The following is a 13392-nucleotide window of genomic DNA, read 5'->3' as shown; positions in this document are numbered from 1 at the left end:
ATAAAATGTATACCACCGAGAGTGTACCCTGATGTAAACTGTGGGCTTTGGATGATAATGATATATAAATGTAGGTTCATCAGTAGTAACATGTACTACTCTGGTGGGGGATGTTGATAATGGGGGAAGCTATGCATGTGTGGGTACAGGGCATATATGCGAAATCTCTGTACCTTCTGATTAATTTTTCTGTAAACCTAAAACTGTTCTAAAAAATAAAATCTTTTTAAAAATATCCAGAAAGAAAATTTAAGGTGAAAATTGTTAATTTGAAGATGTCAACAATGTGAAGTTCGTGGAGAATTGTGTTATAAGCAGAGGGAACAAGTGTGAAGCCTAGAAACCTTAATGGTTTATATAGTTAAATACAGAAAGAAATCCAGTGTGACAAGAGCATGCTAGGCAATTTTGGTACCACATGAGGGCAGAGAAATAGTCAGCAGCCAGATCATTAAAGGCTTTATAATCTAGAGTAGAAGAAAATTTATGCTAAATGTGACTTAGATACACTAGAAAGTTTAAAGTAATGGAGAAACATCATGATTTTTGTGTTGAGAATGGTTTGTGGCAAAGTGGTGAGAAATGATGTAGGGGGCTTCCCCTGCATTTTGGTAGGGTTTGGGGGGAGGTTTCCAATTGAGATATACTGACTAATTGGACTTCTAGTGTGGAAATGGTAGAAATGCAGTGAAGTAAACCAATTCAGTTATCTTGGAGGTAGTCAGGAAGGACTTACTGACTGATAAGCAGGGTAAAGAAAAAAGACTAATTATGCATGACCCATCAATTTTGGATTGAGTCATCAGGTTAGATATCACTGTCACTTACTGGGTTGGTGAAACTTTGGAGAACCACAGGTTTTGGTGGAGGGATATCAAGAGTTCTATTTGGGACATGTTAATTTTGAGGTGCCTGGAAGACAGTCATGTAGATGCTTTAATTTAATATTTGGATATATGAATTTGCAGTTGAGTGGAGAAATCAATGCTACGTTTAAATGTGGGATTCAACAGCATAAGAATGTTGTTTAAATCCATGGGAATGGATGGAATAACTTGGGGAAATATACAGATAGAAAAGAGAAGAGGGACCAGGATAAAAAGATACTGCTATTGGATTTGGCTACATGGAGGTTCCTGGTGACCTTGGTGCATTTCAGTAGAATGGTAAAGGCAGACACTCAGTTGTTCTTTCACTGTACATTAAATTTGAATCTAAAATTTGGCTTTTGAATACTGTGTTAGAAAATGATCTTAAAAGCATTTTTAGAGGTAAGAGGGGGTTTTAAAATGATTTCCTAAACTAACACAACATTGTTGTGTTATCAACTATACTCCAATAAAAAATGAAAAAAATAAATGATTTCCTAAATTCCCAGAGTGATGCTAACATTTTCAGAAAAGGTTGAACACCTAAACATAGAATTTTACCCTAAGCAGAGGGAGAATGAGGAGTTTCCTAGAAGGGGGAGAGGAGAACAGTGGGGCAGGATTTGATTCTCTTTGTCATTGCAGCTGATCCAGATCAGCAAGGTAGGACCATCTGGAAGACCATGAATTACAATAGCCATTAATCCTTGAGCAGTTGATGTAGGGGGCCAGGGGCCAATATTTAAAGAACAGGCAAAACAGTTATACTTCACTATTAACAGAAAGTTAGCTCTTGAGGGCATATGGAATAGGAGACCCTTCCTTTAATATCAAGGAGAAGCTTTAACTTGGATCTAGAGTTTATACTGCAAAGAATAAAGGGGAGAGAAAATCACTTAGTGAGTTCTACAACGATGCTGAGTTTATCTGAGAGAGAATGATTTAAATCAGAATATATTTAATTGGCACTAATTGGCAGGTCCAAGATTTTACCTTTTGCTTTATATTGCTTTTTATTTTTCTTCACATTAATAAGATTCATGGGTCACAGGAGAGTTTAATATAGTTATAAAGATATAAAGTTAATTGTTTCCACATCAAAATAATATCATATAGGTATTTTCACTCTGCTAGATTCTGTTGAATTCTGGTTAATTTGGTTTTATATATGTATTTATCAGATTATCAAGAATCAATATGTCTTATTTAAATTTACTCACATTTGTAATTTGGACAATTTTGATTTTCATCCTTCCTTAAATGGAGAGAAGTTGGCCACTATTTTCTGTTAAAACAATCAAACGAAACTTTTGTTAAGTAATTGTTAAAATTATTAAAGTTCTGTATCATAAGCCAGTCTCTTCTCCCTCACCTTAAATCATTCTACTTCCCTTAACCTTTTCATTGACACTTTTAAAATCTTCATTCATGTGGTGTTTCCCTCCATATTCTTAAATATTTCTTATTACGAAAAAGTCCAAACTTGCTGAAAGTCTAGTAAAAATCTAGTGAGCAGATTACAGAGATTTTATAAGAATGGTAAATTTCAATTCAAACCTTTAAGTCAGTTTAATTGTTTTTTAATCTTATTTGACTTAAAAGAAAACAAAACTAACTTACCAAGTATGTTTATCTTGTCTTGGAAGCAGAGTATTCAAAATCCATCAACCTGGTTGTGGCTGTTTATACTTCAGAGATGGTACAGGCTCACAAAAAAGCAGTAATTTTTTTCCTCTTTTTCTTTTTTTTTTTTTTTCTTTTGAGGAATGCTACCTTTAATTTGTATTTGTACTTATTTGAAAGTAGACTTTATGAAATTTGTTTGACTTCTTCTCATGACTCCTATGGTTCTTTATTTAAATCTGTGGGTGTAATTTCAGGTTGTTTAAATCTATGGTTTCAATATCTGCATCCTTGAATTTTTTTGACGCCTTTGTTGATTTTTTTCTTCTTTGTATCCACAGATTCAACATCATTAACTTCTGAATATTCTTTATGAATCTTTCTAGGGATCTTTCATTGAATTCTTCATATCCCCAAATTTAGCATAAGTATCCTCCAAGTCCTTTTAACGTCTTTCTTATATTTTTAATGAAGGTTTTCTGAGACCATCTTTGTGTTCTTCTTTCCCCCATTTAAAAAATTATTTCATTAATTCTTTGAATCCCCCTTTTCATATATTCAGTTTCAGACTACTAAAATTGTTCCATCAAATACTCTTCTGAATTATCATCCAAGGCCTACTTGCCCTTCTTGGCATCTTTCTTTGCATCCTCTTGGCATCTTTCTTTGATTCAGCAGATTTTGTGTCAGTCTCTTTCTTGGCAGCATCTTTTGACTCAGTATCTGCCTCACTGGGCTTCTTTTCATCTTTCTTATCTTTTTTACTCTGCTTCTTCTTTGAATCTTTCTTGTCCTTCGATTCATCTCCTTTCTCACCAAGTTTCTTTGAATCCTTGTTCCCTTTCTTATCCTTCTTTCCATCCTTCTTTTCACCTTCTGGTTCTGTAATGGACTCCCTGCCCTTCTTTGAACCTTTCTTATCTTTTTTGGAATCTTTCTTTGCATCTCCTTTTTCACCTTCTGATTCTTTAATGGACTCCTTGCCCTTCTTTGAACATTTCTTATCTTTTTTTGAATCTTTCTTTGCATCTCCCTTTTCACCTTCTGTTTCTGTATCAGACTCCTTGCCCTTCTTTGACCCTTTCTTATTTTTTTTAGAGTCTTTCTTTGCATCTCCTTTTTCACCTTCTGATTCTGTAGCTGAGTCTTTGTCCTTCTTTGAACCTTTCTTGTATTTTTTAGAACCTTTTTTTGCACCTGCTTTTTCATCTTCACATTCTGTAACTGGCTCCTTGCCCTTCTTTGAACCTTTTTTCTCTATTTTGGCATCTTTCTTTGCATCTGCTTTCTCTTCTTTAGCTTCTGGTTCTTCCTTTGAACCTTTCCTAAGTTTTTCCTCTGAAACTGTGGACTCTGCTTCCGAATCTGATTTGTCCTTCTTGTCTTCCTTACTTTTCTTAATTATTGATGGAGATAAAAGTTTTGCTACATCTTTAGCATCCTCCCTGGAGTGTTGAGCTGGTTTCTGTGGAGGCTGCCTCCTAGCAGCTAAATAAACAGATGGTCTCTCAGAAATTCTCATTAAAGAACGGTGCATCCATAATGGTGGTTTATGAGATCCCTTTAATTTGTCTTCATCATATCTCTGAAATATTGGTTAGAATAATAATGAACAACTTGTGTGTGAGTTACACAGCCTTTATTACCAGATATTGAATACATTTAACTTCAACCATGAAAAGATTTTAGATTTTGATAAATAGTGGGTAAATGGTAGGTTGCATAGTTTATTATGCTTTTTCAACTTTGTTCCTTTTTTGTACTAAAGCACAGCCATGCCTCATTTAAGGCCTAATTTTAATTTAGAGGATCTTCATAATTCCCTCAAGATTTTATGTTAAAATTCTCACAGAACTTCACTGACTAATGACAAATCAGAACCTCTCTTCACAATCATGAGAGATTTAGGTTTTGTTTTTGTTTTTTGTTTTTTTACTCTGTGTTCTTGAGATTTCTTGGAATGTCTTCCCCACCTTCCATTTCTATGCTAACTCAGAAACTAATTATTCTCTAATATCTAAGAGTTTCATGTTCAGGCATATCCTGGTCTCTATTGTCACATTCAGAGTCTCTGGAATTTAGAATGCTACCTGTGGTTAAAAGTAAAAGCCTAATACTCCTCTGCCTGACAAGATATAATTTGAGTATCAGATAGGAAACTGCAATAATGAAAGCTATAACATTCAGTGGACATTAGTTTGAGCAGAATGGTACATTCTGTTTTCAGCTCCTAATCAAATATTTTTAAAAGCTTAATTGCAAAAATAGCAAATTTTGGAAAGAATGTTAATGGCTGGAAAAATAAATTTAATAAAGAAAGAAAGGAAAATTTTAAAAAATATGAGAAAACAGAAGAAACCTAGGTTACTACTGATTAAATATATTCCCTAAAATAAACAAGAGTTGATGATATGTTATTTTGTGAAAACTTTTCTTGGAACATTTTCATATTCCTTGATGATTCCAGAAACATTGGGAAATATTAATCTTCTAATATTCAAAATCTGGAATTCTATATTATAGGAAATGAGAAAGCATTGAAACTTCTTAGTGTATAATGTAACTCCATGATTCTCATGAGGGGGTTTCTCCAACTGAGGAATATTTTCTGAATGTTCATACTAACTGTAGCCTTAGGATCTCCAGATTTCTGTGCTTCTTGGATACATATTTTCTATAATGTGGGATTGCTGAGCAAATATTTAATATGAAATAAGGGAATAATTTTTAAACACTGAAATGCAAATTAAATATATCTACTTTCTCCAAGTAGTAGAATTGAGTTACCTTTAACTGTGCTGTACAATATGACATTTAAAAGCCACATGTGAACTGAATCAAATTGAATGTAAAATTCAACTGCTCAGTTGCACTAGCCTCATTTCAAGTGTTCAGTAGCCATATTGGAATTGGAATGCAAAGATATAAAATACTTCCATCATCACAGAAATCCCATTGGTCAATGATGATATGTAACATATATAGCTATACATGATTTCACAAGATTATTACCAGTAAAATTATGTGATCTTTTCAATACTCACAGGAACTGTTTTGTCTTGTAGTTGGGAAGGTTTTGATCTCCTTTTTGTTCCTGGCTGTGGTGGTTTGGGAAATACCAGGGCAAAATGTTGTTGATTCCATGATTTTTTACTTAATTCACTGTCTAAAATAAGAAAACATTAAGCATACACTTTAGAATAAATAGAATTTTATCAGATCTAAAATGGCAGTAAGTTTCTCTTGCCCATTCTTTCCCATTGCCCGTATACTGTAAAGAGGTTAATAATTCATAAATAAATTTGGTTTGGTTTAGAAAAAATAAATAAATAAAATGGCAGTAAGTAATCATATGTAAATTAATAAATGATTCAAATTATGGCTTCATGTATTTGGTAATGTTTGAAATTCTGTACTATTAATATGAGAAAATAAAATTTGATTTTTTAAAATTTTAACTAGTTTTGTAGTTAATTATATAGTCATTGTGAAACTAATATAGTCTGTAATGTAAATGGAAAAAAACAGTTTTACTGTTTCCTTTTAATCTTCCTATCTCTTCCAATCTAGATTTTTGCTTTATACTCTTTTGGTTAGAATACAATTCTACTGAGAACAGAAATTATGGTAGCTACTTCTGTAGCTCCCAAAGTACTTAGCACAGTTCCTATTTAAAATATTCAGTAAATATATGACTGAATATAAAGGTTAACACTTAAGATCCCCTTAGTAACCATATTCTAAGCTACAAGAGTAAATGTCATACACCCAAGAACTGCATTGTCATCAGTGGCATACTAATGAAGAAAATTGATAAATAAAGAGTACCTACAGAATTGTGATTGTGAGGGTCGAGTTACATGGAAACTATAATATAACTGGTTAAAAATATTTAGGTTACCAATAAGACCTGTGAGAGAGATATCCTCATCTATTTAAGTATGTACAAAAATGCTATATATAAGAGAAAATAGACTTGTCCTGTGAGTCTCCTAAAGATAGAATCAGGATCAATGAGAAAATATGCAGAATGAAAGATATATTTAAGTTTAATATATGAGAGAAAGTTGATTACTTGATATAAGAAGTCCTTCACCATCAGATTGACTGGCCTTGTCAAGTAATCAATTTTGCCAATTATATGTCCGATAGAGAATATCAGCAATGTAGCAGAAGACATTCCTGACACAGGTAAGAAGTTATTTATCCATTTTTTTACACTGCCTTTCAACTGTAAGATTATCTAACTGTTTGAGTTCTAACCTGTAAATATGTCCACCTTTATGTTGCTGAACATATTCACTTAATCTTCTGTGGATATTAAGACAAAATATCTTTAGAAGGTATTCACTGAGCCCATGAGAAAGGTGCTTAGGAAAATTAAAAGCTGATTTTTAGTAATACTCCATGACAGCTGTTGTTTACCACTTATCCCTAAAATTAATCATACCTGTTTAAAAAAATTGAACCTTCTTACCTGGGATGTAATTATCATATGTCCCAAAGTTCACTTTTTGGCTATTAAAATAAGAGGGGAAAGTTTTAATTAATTTATACAAAATCATTCTATTTAATGATCATTACTGTACATAAACACTTGTCATGACCAACTAGAGAAATATTTTACATTCTTAGATCTCTATTATTATGTAAGATTACTTCACCCTAGAAAAATAGAAATGAGCAAATATGTGTTTTTAACACAAACTCAACATAACTAAAACAAGATGGATAAAAACATTAAAAATAAAAACCTCACCAAAATGCATATCTGAAATATGGACATTTATGGGCTTTTTAATGTGACACCATGATTGAATTTTTCCCCACTTTATGCTCCAAATTCTCTTAAAATTGAACTATAAGACATTGAAAGAATTATAAGACATCATCTTAAAAACACTATGCCTAGGTGAGATCAGATCCTCAAAATAATCTCAGAATTTAACCAAATCCAAATCACTCAATGGCATGCATGTCTGTCTGTGAATGTGCACGTGTGTGTGTGTGTGTGTCAGTGTATATCACAAGGATTGATATGGATTTTGACCTTTTTTCTTCTCTAGGAGAATATGAGAAATAAAACTCTGTTGCAAAGTAGTTTCTATTTATAAATTTCCATTTGTCTTAGTACTATATGAGCATGTTTATTCTCACAAAGGGGAGTTTTATATCTAATTCTTATTTATTTGTAATGGAGGTACATATTAAGATCTGTTAAAGAAATATTATTATACATCATCCCATTATATTACAGAAATAATGTCATTGTTGATCATGAGTGAGTTTGGGGCTTACACACATGTGCATACACACACACATAAAAACACACATGCTCATACAGTGTTTTCCTATTTCAACATTACATAAATATTAAGAATAAAGTGCAGTACAAAAATATCTTGGTACCTTCATTAAAATTTTTGTTCCCAGTAAAAAACCTGGCACATTTTTGCCACTCTACAAAAATTTGAATGAATTAATTGAATAAAATTCAAGATGTGTTGACTAATAAGTTACCTGGTCTAGTGATCTCTTAACTGAGGGCGTGCATTAAAATTACTCACCCTACTATATCTCTAGGTTTAAACCTAGCCAATCTACATTTATACACTGCTGAATAAATTTTGATTTTCAACCATGGTTATGAACTTCTCTTTTCTAAATGCTCTGAAAGAGGAACAATGTCATGAAACAATATTATTAAATCTGAGATTTAAAAAGTGGTACATACGCATGGCCCATTAATTTCTGTGTAATCTCTGAGGAATATTCTTTGATCATAAAGCAATTGAATTAAAAATCAATAACAAAATTACAGTTGACCCTTGAACAGCAAGCGTTTGAACTTCATGGGTCCACTTATATGTGGATATTTTTCAATAATACTACCATACTACAAGATCTGTGGTTGGTTGAATCCCTGAATGTAATACCACAGATTTGGAGGGCCAACTATTAAGTTCTGTGTGGATTTTTGACTTTGTGGGGATTGGCTCCCCTAGAGCCCATGTTATTAATGGGTCAACAGTATATTGAAAGTACATAAACATTTGAAACATAAACATCTCCTTCTAAATAACCAGCAGTCAAACAATTTACAATGCACACTTATGAAAAAGAAGCAAATGGACAATAATTTATAATAAAAATTGTGGAACACGGCAGACAGTACATAGAGAAAACTTTATAGCTTTAAATAACTATATTGCTCAAGGCAATCTGCAGATTCATTGCAATCCCTATCAAATTACCAGTGGCATTTTTCACAGAACTAGAACAAAAAAAATTTTAATTTGTATGGAGACACAAAAGACCCTGAATAGCCAAGTCAATCTTTTTTTTTTTTTTGGCCACACCACATAGCATGTGGGGTCTTAGTTCCCCCACAAGGGATCAAACCCATGCCCCCTGCATTGGAAGTGTGGATTCTTTTCTTAACCACTGGACTGCCAGGGAAGTCCCAAAATCAATCTTGAGAAAGAAAAACATAGCTGTAGGAATCAGGTTCCCTGACTTCAGACTATACTACTAACCTATGGTAATCAAAACAATATAGTACTGGCACAAAAACAGAAATATAGATCAATGGAACAGAATAGAAAGCCCAGAAATAAACCCACGCACCTATGGTCAATTACTCTATGGCAAAGGAGGGCATGACTATACGGTGGAGAAAGGACAGTCTCCAATAAATGGTACTGAGAAAACTAGACAGCTACATGTAAAATAATGAAATTAAAACATTCTCTAACACCATACACAAGAACAAACTCAAAATGGACTATAAACCTAAATGTAAGACTGGATACTATAAAACTCTTCAAGGAAAACATAGGCAAAACACTCTTTGACATAAATTGTAGCAATATCTTTTTCAGTGCATCTCCTAGAGTAATGGAAATAAAAATAAAAAGAATCAAATGGGACCTAATTAAACTCAAAAGCTTTTGCACAGTAAAGCAAACCATAAGCAAAAAGAAAAAACAACCCACAGAATGGGAGAAATATTTGCAAACATTGTGACCAAGAAGGGATTAATCTCCAAAATTTACAAACAGCACATGCAGCTCAATATCAAAAAAAAAGACCCAATCAGAAAGTGGGCAGAAGGCCTAAATAGACATTTCTCTAAAGAAGACATACAGATGGCCAAGAGGGATGTGAAAATATGCTCAACATCACTAATTAGTAGAGAAAAGCAAATCAAAACTACAATGGGATATCACCTCACACCAGTCAGAATGGCCATCATCAAAAAGTCTACAAACAATAAATGCTGGATAGAGTGTGGAGAAAAGGGAACCCTCCTACCATGTTGGTGGGAATATAAATTGGTATAGCTACTATGGAGAACAGTATGGAGGTTCCTGAAAAAACTAAAAATAGAGCTACCATATGATCCAGAGTCCCACTCCTGGGCATATATCTAGAGAAAAGCATGGTTCAAAAGGATACATGCACCCCAGTGTTCATTGCAGCACTGTTTATAATAGGCAAGACATGGAAGCAACCTAAATGTCTATTGACAGATGAATGGATAAAGAAAATGTGGTACACATATGCAGTGGAATATTACTCAGCCATTAAAAAGAATGAAATTATGCCATTTGCAGGAACATGGATGGGCCTGGAGATTATCATACTAAGTGAAGTAAGTCAGACAGAAAAAGACAAATATCATATGATATCACTTATATGTGGAATCTAAAAAAATGATAAAAATGAACTTATTTACAAAACAGAAACAGACACACAGACATAGTAAACAAACTTATGGTTACCAAAAAGGAAAGGTGAGGCATATGGATAAATTAGGAATTTGGAATTGACATATACACACTGCTATATTTAAAAGTAGATAACCAAGAAGGACCTACTGTATAGCACAGAGAACCATGCTCAATATTCTGTAATAACCTAAATGGGATAAGAATTTGAAAAAGAATAGATATATGTATATGTATAACTGAATCACTTTGCTGTACACCTGAAATTAACACAATGTTGTAATCAGCTATACTCCAATATAAAATAAAAATTAAAAAAAACAAATTAGAGCAAATATAAAAATCCAAAATTTGTTTTTGAAAACATTATTAAAATTTATTAACTTTTAGGAAAACTGATGAAGAAAAACAGAGAGAACACACAAATTACCAATATCTGGAGAGATGAAGGTTTTGTAATTATATAGATTTTAAAGGATAATGAGGAATATCAGTAACAATGTTATTATAATAAACTGAGCAACTCAAGTGAAATAGATGAGCTCCTTGTAAAACTCAGTTTATTTACCAATACTGACACAAGATGAAACAACAAAAATATGAAGAGCCCTATAATTATTAAATAAATTTAATTCACTATAATGCACAGGACCCCCATTCCTCCCGGCCCCCCACCCAGTCCTCAACTCCAATAAAGAGTTATCCCCCCTAAAATGTCAATAGTGCCAAAGTCAGTAAATCCTGTTTTATATCAAGGTGAATCCCTAGGCCAAGATAGTAAGAGAGGGCTTATTAATGCAGCACAAGGGAGAGAAAGATAAAATGTACAGTGGATATGAGATCTGGAAGCTAATGCTGGAGGTTTTTAAAGTTCAGATTTTTAGATACCTATTTGATGCCAAATCTTTGGGCAAACCTCTTGCACTTCCCTCAGAAGTCATAGACCTATTCAGTATTAATAATGGAAGGATTGAGTTGACTGACACAACCTGGATTGAAGACAAAGGCAAGAAGAGGTGAAACTCTTGGGTTGTTGCAGTTTGGATGAATAAAGGTATTAAAGAAGATTAAGTGGGCGGGGGGTGTACTGAGCTCAAAGAGGAGAATTTTCTTTATCAGGTACAAAGTTGGTAGTCATGGCACAGAAATGTAAGTCTAATATTAAGCTCCTATCATTGTTAGAAGAGTTCAGAGGAAAGACAAGAAGAAAATTATTTTCTGCATCTCAAATTCTCTGTTAAGAGAATGGGAAGTTGCCACTTGAGCCTAAGGAAATATGATAAATATGATAATTAAGGATTTTTATGTGGGCTTCATTGGCTAACAATGAAGCCATTTGATTATGAATTCAACCGCACTTTTATTCAACAATAGCACAAGAGTTTGGGGATTACAGTAGAAAACAACATAAAGAAATAGTCATAAAACCAAAAATAGGTTTTAACCATTATGGTGAAGTCCTTTGAAAGCTACACAATCCTCATGATAGTAGTAATGAAATCAATATTTTATTGTGCTTAAACATTTTAAAGTAAGTACAATATGATGTTATTCTGTCATGGTATATTCCCAAGCAGAGATTACTGTGTAATAGTGAGCAAGTCACTCAACATCTAAAGTAATCAGGACAAATACAGTCAAACATTTTACTAAAGATTGTCCTTTAAAGTAGTGATTGTATTATAATGAGGTAGGCACAGGGAAGCCTGTTTTATTTTCAAGATTTGTGTTTTATCTTTTCTTTAACAGTAGAGTCCAAAGAAAACCCAGTTACACTTTCCTTTATATTTCCAGAGTTACATGCCTTTGCCTTTGTTCCATGTCTTCACAGTAAAAAGGTATACATAATTGAAAGGTTTTATTTTCCTACCTCACTTTAACACAAGATAAATTAAGAATAAGGACACTATTATCATCAAACTTCCCATGTCTGCACAGTCTGCTTTTCATTGCAAAGTACTTTTGCATACTCAATATTTCTCAAGGGGATACAATTAGTGTTTAGTTGTTCTTCTTTGTGTTGAGCTGCCCCACTTACTACCAAAGGTTTAACACCCTTGACCCATGCTCTGTAAAGTTCAGCAGCACTCCTTAGTCACTGTGACAAAAAAAAAGTTATAAATTTCCAAATGGCCTCTAAGGAGATGATAGTTATCTGAATATCAATCATGAATTCTTTCATTCGATATGATCCAAAATACAATATGATAAAAAAAATGAAGAATCACATGGAAAAAGAATTATCCATAGCCATGTATATATTTTATCCAAGTGAATGAATTAGTTAAGTCTTGGATCAGAACAAGACTTATGATATTGCTTGAGAACATAAGTGTCTGTTAAACACACACTCTCTTGTTTGTCGGTGACATAATAATAATAATATAACAAACATCTCTTTACATTAAAGAGAATAAATGTAAAGTTAACTAGAGCATTTCAGTTATTTTAAAACATAAAATTTGACAAGAGGACTTACGATCTTGGTACAGACATTTCCCCCACCTATGATTTGCCAGGACTTAAGCACTGTGAGTTCCAATTAGTGATGTTGAGAGGTGACATCATAAAGAGGCCAAGAGCACTGAGAATTAAAGGGGAAAACAAGAAGAGCCACTATTACTTGTGTTTTATGTTCTCTAATATTCAGTCTAATATTGGTGTTTACTTTCATTATTACTGACTAAATACAACTGGTAGTTTCAAAATAACCAATTGATTTTACATCTTAATAAACAGATTGTATCAATTTTTCATATAGTTTTAATTTATTGATGAAAAGGATGAATCTAAACATTTATCTATTAAGCTTGGTTGTAATCCTAACTTCCCTGACATTCATGTATCTTTTGTTAAATCATTTGCATAACTTAACATTGCCTTTTCCCATTGTAACCTTATGGGTTGCTCATAGATACAAGGTTTTAAAGAAGGCTAGGTGATTATTAAAATTACCAACTTACTGACAGAGCTGAGTTAGATAATTTTAATTCTACCTACCACTCCACCCCACTAATAGATGAATAAAAATACTACTAGAGTAATATTTGAAAATGTTGCCATTATTTAGCTCCTTTTGGAGAATTTCAACTGACATTTTTTCCCCTAAAGAGTAGTTTGTTTGTTTTTTTTAAATTTTATTGAAGTTTAGTTGATGTACAATGTTGTGT

General features: G+C 32.9%; 1 protein-coding gene across 1 annotated transcript; it reads right to left on the bottom strand.

Annotated features, from left to right (window-relative positions):
* Positions 1-3109: 3109 nt before the first annotated feature.
* Positions 3110-12718, bottom strand: CYLC2 (cylicin 2). Its single transcript, XM_060102076.1, is given in 5 exon segments — positions 3110-3144; positions 3147-4077; positions 5537-5658; positions 6970-7010; positions 12702-12718. Coding segments are annotated over 5 exon segments (1146 nt in total).
* Between the last annotated feature and the right edge of the window lie 674 nt (positions 12719-13392).

Source organism: Mesoplodon densirostris, chromosome 6, assembly GCF_025265405.1.
Source record: "Mesoplodon densirostris isolate mMesDen1 chromosome 6, mMesDen1 primary haplotype, whole genome shotgun sequence".
Lineage (NCBI taxonomy): Eukaryota > Metazoa > Chordata > Mammalia > Artiodactyla > Ziphiidae > Mesoplodon > Mesoplodon densirostris.
Note: the sequence above shows the minus strand (reverse complement) of the source record. Positions and strands in the feature narration are given on the sequence as shown.